At 35.9% G+C, this 19,462-nt stretch overlaps 2 protein-coding genes across 3 annotated transcripts; one reads left to right on the top strand and one right to left on the bottom strand.

The window, feature by feature from the left end:
• Positions 1–619: 619 nt before the first annotated feature.
• LOC106099462 (polycomb group protein Psc-like) lies at positions 620–8,772 on the top strand. Its single transcript, XM_013278021.1, has 9 exons — positions 620–4,279; positions 4,387–4,411; positions 4,827–5,007; positions 5,105–5,180; positions 5,285–5,462; positions 5,599–5,765; positions 6,018–6,307; positions 6,568–6,886; positions 7,092–8,772. The coding sequence occupies exons 1-9, from the start codon at positions 888–890 to the stop codon at positions 7,321–7,323; spliced, it is 4,860 nt and encodes a 1,619-aa protein (XP_013133475.1). The 5' UTR covers positions 620–887; the 3' UTR covers positions 7,324–8,772.
• On the bottom strand, positions 8,578–18,029 carry LOC106099603. 2 transcript variants are annotated; one of them, XM_013278188.1, is made up of 5 exons: positions 17,920–18,029; positions 16,959–17,061; positions 12,734–12,894; positions 9,776–10,015; positions 8,578–9,072 (listed from the first exon to the last, which is right to left on the bottom strand). In XM_013278188.1, exons 2-5 carry the CDS (start codon positions 17,059–17,061, stop codon positions 8,914–8,916), a joined length of 663 nt encoding a protein of 220 aa, XP_013133642.1. In that variant the 5' UTR covers positions 17,920–18,029; the 3' UTR covers positions 8,578–8,913. The 2 variants fall into 2 exon arrangements, with proteins under 2 accessions (XP_013133642.1, XP_013133643.1); XM_013278189.1 differs by lacking the exon at positions 17,920–18,029 and adding an exon at positions 17,794–17,875 and having other exon boundaries at positions 8,622–9,072.
• Between the last annotated feature and the right edge of the window lie 1,433 nt (positions 18,030–19,462).

The following is a 19,462-nucleotide window of genomic DNA, read 5'->3' as shown; positions in this document are numbered from 1 at the left end:
ATTAAACATGTTATAATGACCTAATTTTTGATTTAAAATAAACAGGGTATCTTATCTTGATGATTATTTTATATTCAAAGTCACACAGTCGTTTGCCTTGGTTTGCCTCCATAAATTGTTAGCAATCTTACTAACATTATAAATGAGAAAATTTATGTGGATAGATGTTTGTTACCATGTATCTCCAGAACAGCTCGACGAATTTTGATTAAGGACAGACACAGATGTAAAACATAGTCTGGAAGAACACATGGGCTTATACTACTAAGTTTTTTGTAATTCCGCGCGGACGGAGTCGGGTGTGACAGGTCGTAATTTATAAATACAAATATTTTACAAATCTACTTATTGTATTGTAATTATTAGATCTGGTTCGGAACAATTTACAAAATTATTTTATCTATGTCTTCTGTAGTTCTTTTAATTCTTTTCTGCTTTGCTATACTCTTTGATTGTAATTTAACTTGACAAGAGTGGTTACGATACAATATTCGCGCCAAAAACACCTCGCTATTTCTGTGTAATTTTCCAATTTGTCCGCGGTGCTATTTTACAATTGAAACGGTAAGTAAATGCCTATTACATTACTTCGCAAGATAAAGTAATACAATTCGTTATTCAAGTTCAAGACATTTGGTTACTTAAAACTTGTTAAAATATTTGAGTGTTGACCAGTGTTACCAACATGAACATAACACATTAATGTCGAGTACAAGCTGACACGGTTTTATGTATTTTAGATATTTTGCATTGATTATTGATTCATAATATTTGCTAATAATCAGTCATTTATAGCGCAAAGGATTGCATCAAAGCTAAATACTATGTTTATTTATTGCAATGGTCATATATAGGTTTTGTGTTAATTGACGTCGTAAGTGAAAAAAATGGTTACTTCTAATAAAGTGCCCGATCAAAAGATAGTGAAGATGGCAGAACAGAATAATGGTGCTGTGGTCCCTCAAAGAACATTAATTGGGGAAGTAAATGAACATATAACATGTACTTTGTGTCGAGGTTACTACATAGACGCCACCACGATTGTGGAATGTTTACATTCCTTTTGTCGAAGTTGTATTATCAAGCATTTGCAAGTGAAAAGTTACTGCCCTGTTTGTGAGATGATGATTAATTCCGCTAAACCTAACATTAAATTAGATAAAGCGCTTCAAGATATTGTTTACAAACTAGTGCCTGGTCTTTTTCAAAAAGAAATGGAACGTCGACAGCAGTTTTACTCCTCAAGACCAGGACCGGCTGCAACTGCAACACCTGAACAACGCGGTGAAGATACTGAAAGAATTATATTTAGTCCTGAAGATGTCATCTCTTTTTCCCTGGAATATGCCGATCACACTGATGCTGACAGCATCTCAAGCAAATCTTCGGATAGTAATGAAGCTCAAAATACGTTAGTAGCAGCAAGGCGATTTTTGCAATGTCCAGCTGTAGTTAATATAAATCACCTTAAAAAATTTTTGAGTATGAAATTTGATATAGATAGTTCTCAATTTGCTATTGACATACTGTATAAAAGAGTACCACTACCTGATTATTATACATTAATGGACATAGCATACATATACAACTGGAAAAGAAATGAGCCAATGAGATTCTTTTATCACATCATTGATTATGTTGCCATGCGCAATAGACTATTTGATATAAATCAAAAAAGAACACACTTCCCTGATAGAAAACCAAGCCCAACTTCTACCGAAGAAACAATTACCAGCAGCCCTGCACCAAATATTAATGAACAAGGTTCTGAAGTGTCGTCTGGAACTGATAGCCCTATGCTTGATGATAATACTAAAAAAACAAGTGACCCAATAAACAAATGTATTTCAAACAATACAGCAAAAGATACAAATACTACAGAAACCCCAAGTACAAATAAAACTACCTTTATAGTGCCACCTAAGAAGAATGATGATGAAGATGAGAAGTCTCAATTTTTAAATTCTTTTGAGTTAACAGCTAGGAACAGTAGTGTAAATGTAAAAACTTCACCTAAAAAGCCTAATACTGCTGATGCTATCAAAACAAAAGAGAGTCTTCCTAAAAGTGATATGCCTAAAGTAGATGACACTTTGAAGAGAAAACTTCCACCATCATCAAATATGCCTGAAATGAAAAAATTAAAAATTGAATTAGAAAAGGCTAAGCTACCAAGCCCTCCAGCTGTAACAACAATTCCAATTTTATCAACTGTATCAACTGTTCCTGTTCATTCTTCTAAAGAAGCTGCCAAAGTTGAAAAATTACCTGATAATTCTGAAAAGAACAAAATTTTACCAGAATCATTGAAAATGTCTCAATCATCTTCTACTTCAAATGTAAACCCTACAAACTCCACAATGCCACCAAAGGAAAATAAACAACAACAGACAAATGTAGTCAAACCGCAAATTTCTGATAACTCTGGTCTGAAAAGAAATAATCCAGGGGTACAAAGTACATTATCACCAAAACGAAAACCAAATGAGATTCCAACTAACCAGCCTTCATCAGGTCAAAAAACTGTGTCACCACTAAAATTGCATATTCCAAAAATGGATGGTTCATCATCTACTCTAAAGCCACCTGAGACTCCTAAACCAGTTACTAAAAAGATGCCTGATTTAAAACCTAGTGGCTCTATACCTTCATCATCATTTCAAAATAAAGGCCCTCCTGTTAATAAAGTGCGAATGGATCTGCTGGCAAACAATAGTGATCCAACTATAGATAGAAGTAAAATATTATCTCAAGTGAAGTCGTCATTGCCCATGCCTAACACTGGCCAGACAACATCAGGAGACCCTCTAAAGTCCTTGTTTGACTCTTGCAAAATTAATATACCTTCATCTTTATCTATAACTTTAACTGACCAAAAATTGGAGACTCGAAACGGGCCAGATCCAATTAATGTTGATCAGAAAAAGGGTATTATTAATAAGAATTTATCAAATGCTAACAATTTGTCACATAAAGTACCAAGTCCACCCGTCCATAATTATATTGAAATATTAAAATTGCCAGAAACAGATCCAAAAAAGCCAATCAAATTGCCTGAGGCCAATAATGAGATAAAGATTACCCCAACAAAAGGTGAACCTAATACTGGGCAACCAAAGGTTACTAATAAATCTTCAGAAACATCTGCAAAGGGCCCCATACCAAATCTTAAACCCATTTCTGATACTAAGCTGGGAAAGCAGACTGGATCTTTCTCTGCACCCATTACTTTTCAACAGACATTTGAACAGCAACTTCAGTCCATGCAAACAGATAAGAAGGCAAAATTACCAAAAAATAAATCTCAGGTTCCCAAACTTGTACCAGCAACTCCAAAAGCATTCAGTGCAGCTAATAAACTTGGTGCTTCCATTGTTAAACCAGCCGGTCCCAGCTTGCCCCCATTAGAAAGTAAAACTAACGCCGCTTTAGATTTGTCCACTCCACACAATATACAAAGTCAATTGGGCCCACAACAAACAAAAGCATTTGAAACTATGCAATCAATTGCCAATTTAGCCAAGAAACAAGGAATGCCTTCAAAACCATTGCCTCTTCCTTCATCACAAAACAATGTTTTTTCCACTTTAACCAATAGATCTACAAATGCAGTCCCATCTCCATTAAGAGTTCCTTCTGCAAGTGGAATTAATCAATTGAAACTTGAAAAGGTTAATCCTGTTAGTACACCACCCAGTAATTTAAGGCAAGATGTGCAAAACAGTAATAAAGTAAACCAAATGAAACAATCAGTTACTACAAGTTCATCTATACAAAGTTTGGGTTATCCAATGTCTGCCCATAGCTCACAAAGCACAGCACAACCCTCACCAAGATCACAAACTAGATCTCCCAGTTCTTCTCCTAAATTAGTTATAGCAGAAGAGAAGCAATCAAGTAATAACTCTATGGAGCATAACATCAATCAGTCAAATCAAATAACAAGTACTCAACTGCCTAGCATGAGTTCTAACAAGAATGAATTACCTAAGCCTGCTCCAGGGCCTTCAAAACCTATGAAACCATTAATACCGACTGGTAAAGTACCAAGTATAAGACAACCAATAACTCCTATCATGAAACACAACTCTCCTATGAATTCATCTGATTATATGAATCCTACACCAATACTTTCTACACACCCCAGTATCACACATCTAATAAGACATCAAATGGAGATGCAAACAGCCTGGCTTAAGGCCCAAAGACAATATGATCTGTTCAAAAATATGTCTAACATGGGTCATCAGCCACAAAACGATTTTAATAACAAAGACAAGCAATAATTATACATTTTAGTGTTTAATAAAATAAGATAGGAGTATGTAATTTGCTTGTTTGTAATAATAAGAAAGTATTTGTGATTGTTTTAGCTATTATTTTAAGATTAAACTTTACATTTAACTTAAAAGTATAATAATGAAATCTCATTTGTGATTTTTGTTTGGCATGGAATTTCACTACAATCAAATAAATTTATGTATTTTTTCTGAAACATATAAAGCAATAATTTATTGATAATGTATAAATATAGTAAGATGTCATTATATTTTTTTTTCTTTATACCTTAAGTGTTTGATAACTTTTGTTTTATAATTGCTTTGATGTTTAATATCATTGTGATTAACTTGTGTTACTTATATTTCTATCACATTATTTAAATAAAACATGATTTTTATCAGTACTATGTTTTTTTTTACTACTTTACTGCTATGATTGTTCCATCTGAAGAAAGCTTAATTTGAGGTAAATTTGTAGATAGTATTTTTTTTAAATATAAGTTTTGATATCTAAAATATGTGACTAAGTTATGTTTATAATTTTAGATGTCTGCTGTCCAAGCAACTATTCCATTTAAAGTGAAAAAGAAGGTTAATATTAATTTGAAAAAAGATAAAATTGTTGAAGATGCTTTAAAGAAAAAACAGAAATTGAGAAGAAAAAATGAAGATTATGAGCTGACATATGGAACTGAGAATGGTTTGAACTTTATGCATACATTTAAATTTAAATTTCCTTGTGTACAATGTCCAATTGTTGTTATTATCAACCTCTATGATGGGCTATAGCTATCTAACCAATGTCTTTAACTGTCAATTTTCAGATTGTTCACCGCCAAAACAAGCTAAGATTACAGAAAATTGTGATGACGACGTGGATAAGGAAAACTCGAATGATCAGTAAGTGCTTATACACATTTTTAATACGATTAACCAAGAACCTACCTGATGTTTATTAAAATCATAGAAATAAGCAATAATTAAAATATTTTTTTTTGTTACAGAAATATCATCGCGGAAAATTCAATGAAACCGTTAGTAGGAAGAGAAAAGGAGATTGCATGGCTTGAACAAAATTTATTAGAACATCTTGAGAATGAAGAATCCGCATCTTTATATGTCTCTGGTCAGCCCGGCACAGGGAAGACAGCCAGTTTGAAATATATATTAAATTTACCTAAGGTATTTTAATTAATTTGAAATAATGCTTAATAAGAATAGATAGTTTTTAATTATGAATGGTTATCTAATTTAAAGTTATAAAGAAATGATTGCTACATAATTTCCTATTTTTAATAATACTGTATTTGCATTTCAGATAAGAAATGGCTACAAGCAGGTCTACATAAATTGCACAATGATGAAGTCCGCAGCCAGCATATTCAGTAGGATCTGTAGCGAACTGCAGCTGAAGACGAGTGGAACTACTGAGAAGGCCTGTCTCACCGCTATCGAAAAATACTTCAAAAAGAATCAAAAGATGATGTAGGTTTAGAGATTTTAACATGTAGCCTTAACAGCTGAACGGATTTTGACGTAATTTGGCATATATGTAGAACATAATGTGGAAGAACATATCGACTACTTACTTTTGTTTTTTTTAATTCCACGCGAACGGTGTCGCGGACAAAAGCTAATTATCAATTAATTTTGTTGCCTACTTAAGCTAAACTATGGCTTGTGTGATTTTCGCAAATAGTGAAGTTATCTTTAACATGCACAATAATGGCATCGCAGATTACTGGTGCTGGACGAGATCGACCAGCTGGAGAGCAAGCGGCAGGCGGTGCTGTACACGGTGTTCGAGTGGGCGGGCGTGCACGCGCGCGTGCTGCTGGTGGGCGTGGCCAACGCGCTGGACCTGACGGAGCGCAGCCTGCCGCGGCTGCAGGCGCGCCATCTGCGCCCGCGCACGCTGCACTTCGCGCCCTACACCAAGCAGCAGATCATCGACATATTCGTCTCCGTGCTCGAAAAGGAGGATAAGACCAACGCCTTCTCGCCCGTCGCTCTGCAGTTGTTGGCCGGTATCTATGTGTTTGTTTAGTTACTTCTTGGACGATTAAGATAAACCCAAATGAACGATACTATCATACTGGTATTATAGATGCGAAAGTGTAGATGGATGGATGCTTGTTAGAGTTTGTAGTCTAAACGGCTGAACAGATTACGATGATATATGGAGAGGATAGTCTAGAAGAACACATAGGCTACTTAGTTTCGTTATTTTTTAATTTCATGCAGACGAAGATGCGGGAAAACATTTTTAATATGTTCCAATTTTCAGCTAAAATATCCGCCGTGTCGGGGGACATGCGGCGAGCGCTCGATATCGGTAAGAGGGTGATCGAGCTCGCCAAACGCAGCAAGTTCTCAGAGAATCACTGCGTCGACAGCATGATGAAGGACGCCAGCGTCACCGTCGAGCTAAAGCAAGTTCTAGAAGTACTGGACGATGTGTACGGAGGCGGCAGGAAGATCGAGAACGATGTAGAGGAAGGCCTGCCCATGCAGCAAAAGTTGGTTCTATGCAGCATTATGCTGATCCTGACTAAGGGGAAGAATAAAGATTTGGTTATGGGGAAGTTACACGATGTTTATAAAAGGTAAACATAAATATGAAATTAATAATTAAAATAAGCAAAATACTATACTAGATCTTTTTACTTCTTGAATAGATCTAGTATAGTATTTTTCACATAACTTGGTTTGCTCGCGAATTGACCTCGAGCGGTTAAGATATTATATGCTATGAACGGTTCATTTTGTCTCTGGTTATGAGATGTAAAACATTGTTAATTTGTCGTGTAGGGTCGCTCGGTCGCGGAACATAGCGCCGCTCGACATCAGCGAGATGATGAGCGCGTGCTCGCTGCTGGAGGCGCGCGGCGCGCTGGGCGCGGGGGCGGGGGCGGGCGGGGGCGCGGGGCGCGGGCGGCGGCTGCGCCTGCAGTGGGACGAGGCGGAGCTGCTCGCCGCGCTGCAGGACAAGCCCCTGCTCTCCGCCATACTGAATGACGTCAACTGCTTGTCAGCTTCATAGCACCATGTGTCATTGCTAGTGTTTTAGGCCACATCTACCGTTTCAAGCCCCACGACGAGTGTGACCAGCCTTAGTTGTAATTTGGACGCGCTTGGTACAAGTACAGGAACTTTTTCTTTTAATTTTGACAAGTTATGTGTTGTATGCAGCAAGATGATATGAAAAACTATTACGGAATTCAAATGTAGTGTTATTTCACGCTTCTATAGTCAAAGTGCTTTATAACTAAGAGATTTAAAGTTAAGTTTTAAAGTTAGTGGAATTTTGTGTTGGTGATGAAAATGTTGTCATTAAGTATTATTAAGTGTAACATTTTGTTTGAATCACATGTAAACTAGTATTTATCACTTGACTGTTTAACATAAGTAGACAATAATGTAATAGGATGTGTAGGTAGTGTTAAGTTTCTGTATGTTATGACATGAATATCAATTTTCTTCATAAAAATTGTGTTCAAAATTTACTCAGTTCTCTTTGCCTTTTTTTGCTTTTACTATGCTGTAAGGGATGTACGTGTGGGATATTAACCCTTAACAAACGTCACACAAGTGTTTTGGCATTTTTTTTATTTTTCGTACTGTTTTTAATAAGGATTTTGTATATTTTTATTATACTTTTACTACAACTCAACTTTTAAACTTTTTAAAACTATGTGTTATATGCAAAATTGTGTTAATACGATATTTTTTTTCATTAAATCGATTTTACGACTAATGTTTCTTATTGTTTAAAAATAATTTTGTATACTCGTGTACTCTGGAATAGTAAGAAATTCCAAAATAGTGAGAAATTTCGGAATAGTAAAAAATATTTTGAGGTTTTAACATATTTTTTACTGACTGACATTCATACAATTATGTTGCAAAATTATTTGTCTCGTTTCCTGTTAGTTTATATTAGTTTTTCTTTTGATGTATGTTTTGTGTGTTCATATGTATTTGATTATTATTTTGTTGTAAAATATTGTGTTTCTTCTTTTTATAATGGTCTTGTATGATTTATATAAAATGTTGTTTTTAGTAAATCCCGTTTTCTCTCGCTGTATTTCTGTTGTACCGCGAACATTGTTCTCTAAGCTAAGACTGATGAATTATGCAGTTATCTTTATATGTTTGTCAAAGTTATTTATGCTTTTTAATTGTCTTATTTTTAATTTTAATAAAATAATTCAAATTGTATGAAATGTCATTATTATTTATTTCAACTTGAATCTCATACTTTTCATAAAACTAATACGTTCTATTATGTCTGGCTTTCCCAGCCTTTTGTAGGTACAAAAATGCAATAAAAGACAATTCTAAACATTATTAATTTATTCTATTCCTTAAAATTAATACTAATTTGTGCGAAAAGCTTTTTACAATAAACGACTGACCCAAGTTCTAACAATTAGGTATTTTGATCATGTTTGTATAGCTTGAAAGAATTTAATTCTCCATCGCTCGGAAACGTAGTAAGTACGTAAATTAGATACCCAATATAGTTTGTTTATTTTTAATAATAAATAACTTAAAAAGATAAAGTCAATTTTGTACAATGTCAGCCATCTAAAATAGAAGGCGTTGGTGCGATGTGTGTGCGTGAGGGGCATCAGATGCGGAGGCCGGGGTTTCTGGAGCGCACGAAGTTGAGGAGCTCGTCGCTGTCCTCGCAAATGAACGGTTTAACATGGTGGCAGGCCACGTCGTGCCACTTGATGCCGTCGTTGTAGAAGTTGTTCAGGATTGACAGACAAGACTCGTCGTTACCCTGCAAATATTATGCAAGTTAAATTTATTACAAAGAGCTGTTACGCTAATGCTTTTATGATATGTAATTCAAAAGTTGGAAACAAAAAGAATAGACAATATAAAGAAAGACAAAAAACACTAGAGCTATGTTGCAAGGCTAATCAATTTAATATTAGCTTAGAGACTGGCCAAGAAGGTAACCAAAATACAGGTCTCGATGAGCTCAAGTCGTGAGCGCGCAATCATTTCGTCATAGTAATAACTATCCGTTCCCACGGTACATCGTATTGCAATTGACCATTATTCATACTAGTGGACCATTATATTCTTTGGTTTCGATGATAAATTATGAAATAGGTGCTATAAAATTTCGACCGTAAATATTTAAATGAAGTTAATCAGGAAACCACTTTCACTGTGCGTATGCGTAACGACAAAGTGACTAACTTTGAATCATAATATGAAAGTAATTTGCAAAACCATATGAGTGATGTTTAATTCTTCTCAGAAGTTTACTTCATGCATCATTTTGAAACCTATTGATTCGACAAGAATAGAATATTTGATTATTTTTATTTTATAATAAAAGAGGGCAAACGAGCGACGTGAACACTAAGGTGATTATGATGATATGGGATAAAAAAAGACTATATATGATCATTGGCAACGATCACTTGATATAACGTTTATCGATTGGTTTTCATATCTATTTATAATATTACCTGGGCGGCCTCTCTGTTGTCAGGTTGCGGCTGTCCGTAGCCACCAGTGTAGGACCAGTCGCCGGTGTTGCGCTGCGTTGTGGGGCCGATCTTGGCGCCGGAGCCGGACCAGAACCAACCGTTCACGTTGGGCGGCTGCAGATCGGCCCGGTCGCAGCCGGCGAAGTTGCATTTGCGACCCGACGTCCAAATGTAGCGGATGTTACCGCGCGCGATCCTTTGTTTGACAAATTCATTTTCCTGGGGAAAAATAATGTTATCAATTAATTAATAAAAATCAATTCGAGTAGAACTATATCTTTACCTCAAAGTTAATTCATCAAAATAATTTTAGTGAAAGCCCTAGTATCCAGAGTGGGTTTTTAAGGGATGAAATCATAACAAACATACGTATTTATAAGCTCTATACCTACTTAACTAACGAGATTACTTGGTGTAATGATAATCTACTAAGATATTTTCTTCGGCCTACATAATAAAGTAACGCGTTGCCAATTAGTAGAGCAGCGATGGTGTTAATGACGTCGGGGACAGGAAGTGCGCGTCTGCATGCGTCGCGTTGTATCGCGCAAGAAGTGGAATGTGTGCCGCGGCCACTTGCCGAGAACTGACGCACTAGGCCATTGCACCCCTTTCACAGACGCCTCCACGCTCTACAAACCCGATCGACCTACTCGCCGATCGACAATCCTAATACATATTGATGTTTAGCCATAATTAGACCCGCGTCGCATATTAAGTCTATCGACCCATACCGGACATCCATACTGCGTACCATACATCCATGCGATCTTTATACCTGTGCTACAATTTTTAAGCACGGCAAAGTGCAATTTGTTAGTTCTAAAATTAAATATTATTTCAGAATTAAGCTTTTAACTATTTCGAGAATTACAAAACAAAAATAATAACAAGTTTCATAAAGTGGAATGGATAATACTGAAAGCTCGATATCTAACAATGGATGTACCAAAGTATAGGAAGCAACATGTGACTTGTACAACCTGTTTATGATTTTCCGCATGTAAACATACCCGGATAGAAGTGTTAACAATGGAGACGAGTGTTAGTCTGAATGAGTTCATTCATTTACAAAAAATACGGATACATTTGTAACGAGCATCTATTGTGACTAAATAATAAAAAAAACTGTGTTGCATAAGAATCATCTTTTTGGCACCATTGTAGATTGCCAAGAGTATACTTTGAAAATTATTTTAGGCAATCAGCCTTGATCTTTGTACCTAGTTTTAGTTTTGATAAATTTAACCAGACAGTTTCCAAACTGTGTTCATGATTGCAAAACATCACTTGTGTTTGGCATTACAAGATGCATCATTTTAATAATGGGAAAGTGAATGCATCAACATAAATTACCGTGCGATGTCGACAAGTGATTTTGTGAGAGAAATGATCTGTCGTTTAAACGATATTCTGTCATAATGTTAATGTGTCAAAATTGCATTTGAACGTTTAACTTACGTAAAATTGTATTACGTAGGTTCTATATTATAAACTTTATTTCTATTAGTATATCGATCGTTAGAAACATTCGTTAATATTTTGCTCAAGTATATTAGTTTTAACATAATAAGGTTATAAAATAAATAAAAAAGCCTCGGCACCGAACTGACTTCCGTTTTGTTTTAACATAAAATAAAAATGATATGGTAGAATATTCGATTACCATAAATTTCGCATCTCGTATGTTCGTGCGGCGGAGAAACACTTTCCATAAGATTTTTAGCAGTTACATGACGTAACTCAACAATGACACACCGGCGAGCCGCGGGGAATATTCCGATCTTTATTGAGGTCCACTTTCTACGGCGTGCACGATCTTATGCCAATACCATAAATATTTCAAACTTTAACTACCATTACCCTACACAGATAAGACTAATTTGATAAATAAATCATTTACAATGTAAATAAGAAAATTACATGTTACTAAATAAAAGTTCCGTTTTCCTAAAGTTTTATAATTGTTGGAAAATCCTTACTTTCAGTGAGACCAATAGATGAACCGGACAGACTATCATTGACTAATTACTTTCAATTCCACATAAAGGATATTCAATAATAGGATACATAGCTAAATAAAGTTAAGTAAGTAAATATAATAAGATTCTCGAGGTAAGTCGGAGCTAAGTTTATCGTAAATACGTAAGCTAAGTTTACTAACACACGGTAGAGGTAATTCTCGCTTAATACAAATGTATTTACATGGATGGAGATCCTTTTAGGTCAATACTTAATCGTTAAGTAACTTAACTAGTACTTTGAATACATATCCAACAGTCATCAGTACATAAACAGTACAAAGTTATTTAGATTTTAATATTGAAACTATTTAAATACGTCACCCCAAAAGCCTTATTATCATAACCGGAACCTGAGTTAAATATAAAAGTTCTTCGATCGTTAAAAAAAATAGAAATACACACATAGACGTTGACTTGTAAAACTTTATTACATTTTTATATTTTGCTTTGCTGTGCAAGTGCATCTTTAAAGGCGGTCATTCAACTGTGAATGACACTTGCAATATGCCTCTATACATAATTCTGCAATATAAAGACCTGTGTAGAATCACGTTTGCGGTCGCACCCGATGGTTTATCTCGTTATTCCTGTAACTACCAGTGCTCACTTCGAATAGGAATACAGTGCTGCTTGTGTTGGTTAGCAGCGCATATACTAAGCAGTGTTGTTTTGTAAGTAAATGAATTCTATAGAGCTTGTATATGTAAAAACTATTTGTTCGTTATTTTCAGATTCATTGAGTTGCCTCCCTTAGTAAAGATTTAGTATGAGAATTCTACCCTAAGGTGCAATAACTCCTGAATACGTTTGTGAAAGGCAAGAAAAAGTAATCACACTTAAAACTTAATAACATAAAGATTTTCTTTAATTTTTTTAGCTATGCTTTCTTGTCTATATAAAATATTAAAATTACCTGAGGAGTCTCTAGGGAGACGGTGTCCATGCAATGCCTGCGGCAGATGTTTCTTGCGTCGAGCCAGTCTACCTCGAGACTGCGTGTGGGCGCGTGTTCCCAGCTCATGAAGTAAGAGTGCAGCACGCCGCGACCGTCCCGGTACGTCGCGTGACGGACCCCTGTAACACAACATTTTGTTAGAAAAGCGAATAAGTGGTATATAGAAGACCTATTTGGATATCATATCGCCCGCATCTGAATCGATTCATCCCAAATCAATCATCGAGGTACCTACTTATAGCTTCGACGGATAGAAAAGGCAAATAAATTAGTAAAACATTAACATGTTCACCATCTCTTAGATCTCTTAGGCCCTAGAACATTGTCAAGCTTAGTCAACGTATGTTGCACTATTTTTTATAAGTAAAATAAAATCAAAAAATCCCTTTGGTTATAACGTAGAAAGCGTCAAAGATTACATCAACAAGATTGGTGACAAACAAAAAAGGGATTCGGATCAACCGAAACTAATAAGTGTGACTAAAATAAATATTAAAAAGCCCGAAATTGGAAACAACATTTTGTATTTCAGAGTAAATTGCTGAGTCGTTTTGCGGTAGATATCATAATTTTCTTCGTGTTGCCAGTATGAAAATCTAATCAAAGATATTAAAACATATTGTTACCAGTCACAATAGACTCCTTACGAAATGTTACCTACATATTCGAACATTTTAGCACTTTACACAACACTACTTCTCATTCATGTGCTGCTTCTCACGACATATTATAATAATGTGTTAGTATTATGACTAAAATCTTTTTAACATATTTATTATTATTATTCACATTACGAAGACAGTAGGTAAAACATCTCTTATAAAATACTTTCCGAATCTTTATAGTACAACAAACAGAGTCGAAAGTGCAAACAAATATCGACATATGTAAAAAGGGTAAGTATATCTTAATGCATATCTTGAGTCATCGTCACTAGCTCACTATAAGTTTAAGTTAAGGGGTGACTAGGCCATAGTCAACCACGTTGGCCCACAGCGGGTTGGATGACTTCACACGTATCTCTTAATTTCTTGGGCGAAATGTGCAAGTTGCATCACGATATTTTCCTTCACCGCAAGAACGTCAGGTAAATGTACACGTGAAATCCAATATTATATTGGTATAAGGCGGTATTCGAACCCAGGATCTGCATATAACAAATCTAGGAATTAACAACAGAGCTACCAACGTTCGATCTCTTGAGTACCAATTGTTATAAAGTATCTTCCCATCATAAAACCTACTACTACCTTGTTACCGTGTGACGTATTAAAGAATGTAACCGTTCGCTAAAAACTGACACTTTCACGCTTAATTAGGATAATAGCTTAATAACTAGATGCAATCAAGCAGTTCATAGACTTTGCAATGAAAGGCTCCCACAGTTCGCGACGTGAAGCACACAATTAAAACAAGTTCACCGGCAGGTCGTGCAATTGAACAGGTCTTACGTAACTAGAAAGTAGCCGTCGGCTCAATTTAGGACTACCTTCGCGGCTCGCACATCTATAGGAAATATTTGACATGCAAAATTGAACAACTTCCGGGAATTATTTTAAATGCACATTTAGCATTAAATAGATGGGTATGGCAAAGATTCATGTTATTCGTTCAACTAAAAATTAAAATAACCCATGCACACACAAAAGGAAGTTCGAGTGAAGCAATCTATATATTTTAAAGATACGATTGTAAGTACCGAACTTTGCAAACATACTCTCTAAAATAATACGTTACCTTCGGAACCCAGTGCGTATTGGACATGTGTCGTCATAACGTTTCATTTCAATAGAGAAAGTCGTGAGCAAAATGTTGTTAAAATAGTTTCCCTTCTTCGTCTATTACGTACTTGTTATACAATAAATCATCGTGATTTCTACTCCTAAATATTTATTTATATTTGCCGGAAATAACTGCTTGCTAAAAATTAAAAATATAATCGCATCATATATGTAGATTGCAAATGGATCCATAATAACATAAAATTTTATGTCTGGTGTTAATGTTACGTGAAAATAATTTTACTTTTTAATCAATTTTAGTGCTTCTATATTTAGTTATGTGACCAACCACAAAATATCGTAATACCACAATAATACTGTTATCGTATTGTGCATGGTCGCACCTTGTAATCAAGCGTCGTATTTGCTGTTCAACCGAAATGCTTTACGCTTGCTATGTAAGGTAATCCTTGATACGAAGAGGATCCAACTTAAAAATTACTTGTTAAAGCCTTATATTGCAAAACAACGAAATATTACATACAGTTAGAGAACAAGTTATAAATTAAACATGAGTGACATTAAAATGAATATGTTCTAGATCGTAAATTTGATAAAAGATAGTGTTGTCGAGATCATCCTATATTATTACAATGATCTGATGTCCTCATTCTGGCGCAAACCGACGTGAGTAATGCGACTGCGCAACCAAACATGTTATTTACTGGCGACGTACTAAAACTTATACTTGAATAGAGTTTAACAAAAGCTCTTTATTGTTATTGTTCGGTTGTCGGTCGATTGTGCACATCCGTTCGCTCCCACATGACCTGCTTAGCTCAACCGCGCCCCGACACACTGTTGCGAAAAATTGCAAGGACTCTTTATTCTGGATATTGACAGCGAGGAAGAACTAAGAAAGTGTGGATGAATCGTGTAGTGTCTAAGCAAGAAATTAATTCAGATACTAGGGCTGTTCGAGATAGTAACTATACGAGATAAGTATTACTATTTGTGCCAACCCTTCATAGGAAAGCGGGGAGGGTGATGTTGATGATAGATGAACATTAGAATAATTACAAAAAACTCTTATGTAGAAGTAGATTTTTGAACTAGGCTGGGTAGCAGCAGTTAAAGTATGGACAAACTAGTTAAGTAATATTCTTTTTCAATTATCGATGAAGTAATCAAAGCTACCAAGTTACTTATTTTATTTTTTTACCGCCAAATATCGTGGTGACCTTGACATGTGGGTTAATAAACGGAATCATTGTGCTCTAAGTTTCTAACGTTAGTTTGACCAGGACAGGACTACGCTTTCACAGGATGCGGTGGTAAACAGCAGTGCGTGATGTTTGATAATGAGACTTTCTAATTAACTTCTAATAATATATTACGCGAGCATCGCTATAGGACGACCATCGACCACAATTAGGTCATTATACTTACGTAGAAAACGTAGATAGTGTGCAGAGTAGTGTAACCGAATAAAGGGTTAAAAAAATCATAAATATTTCTATTTCTTAATCCTCATTATGCGTGTGAAGTCACCATGTGTAAGTGAACGTACATATTGTATTGGCACATCTTAATGTTGGGGTCGATTTCTGTTAGGGCAATTAGCCAGCAAGGTGAGCCTGTTGGCTGCAGCTCTCGCGTTAGAAAGGACGAGCATCTGTGGTTGCGACCATGTGACCATCACACAACCGTGTTAAAAAACCGTCGGACCTTGGCTGAATAACTGTGATATGTTTCTAGTGCATTCTATTTTTTTTTAACTCTTAGTTATAAGCATCAGGTCAACACAGAAATAGAAGTGGACAAATTTAATGAGGTATCCAACGTTATTTCGAGTTTTGATTGTTGATATGCAAAAAGATATAAAACTAAATTAAAATTTGCAAATTAAATTACATAAACCAGTTACGAAACAGAACTCATTTTCATATTCATATTTTTACTACCATAAGTGAAAAAAAAAACATTTCTGTCAAGAAATCTCACTTTTTTGGCTTAAAATAAACGTTACTTAAAATAATATGAGTTTTACTTGCATTTATTAATTTTCACCCTTAAGTTGATTTGAAAGTTTTTATATCTGAATAGAGTAGATTATTTCCAAATACGTTTTTAAAATTAAAATGGCAATATGTAATCAGCAACTACTACTTAACCTATATGTTATTAGAACTGGTTATTGGTGTCTCATGAGCTAATAACAACTTTTGTTATCGAGGACTATTTGTTATTATAAGATACAATCTTTATATCTTAATAACTTCTAACTAACATGTAGGCAGTTATTCCATTACAGCACGAGGAAAGCAAGCGCATAGACTTGCGTTCAGTTCAAATCCCACCATTGCCTTAAATTTTATTATGCGCAGCTTCTTGTCAGAAATTACGAATCACTGTAATGTATGATGGCTCTATAAAACTGGTAGGGTCAAAGCGATACGTACTGTTGGCGCAACTCTTGGGGTCCGGCAGGGCCAAGCGACGCTGCGCATCCGCATAGCAGAACAGAGCCAGCAGCGCGGCTGCCAGGCAAACTTTACGACTCATCTGCACAACAACAATAAACGATTGTTAATAAACAAACAAATAAAAACAGCAATTATGGCACTCTGGTTAAGTCACTCGTTGCAATTTGCAAGTTGCAAGGCAATTAAATGGATAAAAAGATAGATATTGTTTTTAGCATTTACACACGAGTTATCGGATCGGACACGGATTACATTTGGGGTACTTATCATCTTTTTAAGCACCTTGGTATGCATTTGCCCTAAGGTCCATAACAAGTCCCAACTGACACTGCATGGCCGTTTATTAGTTCGCTTTCTTTTATGCAGTCCATGAACGGCCGGAACAATCGATACGTGAGATGAATTTATTTTGTTGTGTTTGTGAAAGCAACGCTCGCCGCCGCCGGCGCAGTTGGCGCTGACCCGCTTGTCGCGAGCTTGAGCGTTTACGTGAAAAGGTGTCGACTTCTAGAAATCGTCGATTTGGGACGCATTTTATTGAAGGTGCGGAAAGCTCACGTAAATATAATATCGAAAGGGAAATAGCTTATCGTGTAATTTGTTGTATTTTTGAAATTAAATATTTGGTGGTATAAAGAAAATATGATTCTCGCTTTTAATTCTATGTTTAATTCTGTTTAATGTTTAATAATCTGTTTAATCTGTTTAATGTTAAATAATCTAAAATAATGTTTATATTAAAAAGCTTAAAATAAATAACAAAATATTCCCTAACGTTAGGCACCGAAGAAAAGTTTAAAATTTTACTTACTATCTTTTTGCAATATTTTTTATGAGATTTGTTTGTGCACTTTAGTGAATTGGTACAGTTGGTGTTTGTGATGTTCACTGTTGGAATGCGAGTAGTAAATGCACGTGCGTGGTGCGTAGAGCGTACCTCTGTGTGTGCACGTTGGACGGTTGTGGTGCGTTAGTAGTAGTGGTTGCGGAGGCTTGCGGGATCGGAGCGCGGCCAGTGATCGCGGCGGTTAGCGGGCAACTGCCGCCGGCGCACCCGTCCTCTCTAATTAAGCCTCCGACATTCATTCACTTTCACTTCCAATGTAAGAGAAGATACGCTCCACCCCGCCTCGCTGCATAGAACTCACCCGTGCAGCATCGGAGACCTTCTGGAGGTCACAGCCGGAAACTAACGACGATTTACATAACCCATGCGTGAGCACGAGCTCGCTAATCGTCGTCGGCTTGTCTTGACCGTAAACAAATTCATTATTTTTTTAATAAATTGCCGTAACGTAACTACACATGTGTAAAACTTTTACTTTATCAATCGATCTTGGATAATTTTTGTCTTTCTCACAATTATTATTAATTTGTAAAAGGAAGAGCAACAAGTTGTTTACATAACACGCTCACATTCAAATAATTATTGTTTTGCTATAAAACAAACACAAACATTCGTGTTACACACAAAAATTTGTTTAGAAAACAAAAAGCGGATTGTAAATTTTTCAGCCAATATCCTATGCCAGTGGCAAATACAATGATTTCCTTCTCCGTCCGTCTACTCTGTATTGAGAAGCAAATAATAGGGCCGGTGAAATCGCACAGCGAATTTAAACATAGTTATCATTACAGAAGATCGAAGTACCCAACTTTAGATCGTGGAAGAATATAAACGTATTTAAAGGCTTGACATTTTAAAGGTAAAGTCTTGAATCTAGGTCTAGAGTCCTTGGTAATCTTTTTTTTAATACTAAATTCTCAAGATTTCTGGTAAAGTCAACGTCTCGATAGGGTATATGATACACAGCGATCGCCTGCGACTTCGTCAGTGCGGAATTCAAAGAAAAAGGTTGTCGAAAACATTCCCTCGTGCATTAGCTAATGGTGGTGGTAGCTACCACCCCCTCAAAGTCACTCAAGCAGTCAGTCCGGAGATTTGCTACAATCTCAAAACATCATTTCCGATCCCTTGTAGTGTAGGTATGGTATTTTGTTTTCTTTAACTAATGTCAGGTAAAATTAGACATCCGCGTTTGCCGTTAATCTGTCTACCCGTAGGGCCGAGCAGGCTGTACCTCCAACGTCGCTTATTTAATTTTTGCATTTTGTATTCATCATAACATGACTTTGTCTTCCATCTATCCCAAGCTAAGTGCTCCTAGTAGCTTCTCATAATATGATTCGTTTTCAAATCAGTTCCGTTTACTTTGTTTTACCAGAATTACAAATACTTTGCCATGAAGTAGTTATTTATTGATACCTCGTCTAGTGGTCAGTAGAAGGGTAAAACGCAAAGATCAGTACTATAAATGCAGTCGGCGCTAAAATTTGTGCAACAAATAGATGTGCAGGTGTGACGCAACCGGCGGGAGTCTGTGCGAGGTCAGACGATCGTCGGTCTTCTGAGATAATATAGGATAACCACTAGTGAAAGTCACATAACTAAATTGTTTTCTGTGTTAAACATTCAAATT

Source organism: Papilio polytes, unplaced genomic scaffold, assembly GCF_000836215.1.
Source record: "Papilio polytes unplaced genomic scaffold, Ppol_1.0 DF824102.1, whole genome shotgun sequence".
NCBI lineage: Eukaryota > Metazoa > Arthropoda > Insecta > Lepidoptera > Papilionidae > Papilio > Papilio polytes.
The sequence above is the reverse complement of the archived record's forward strand: the minus strand, read 5'-3'. Positions and strand labels throughout refer to the sequence as shown.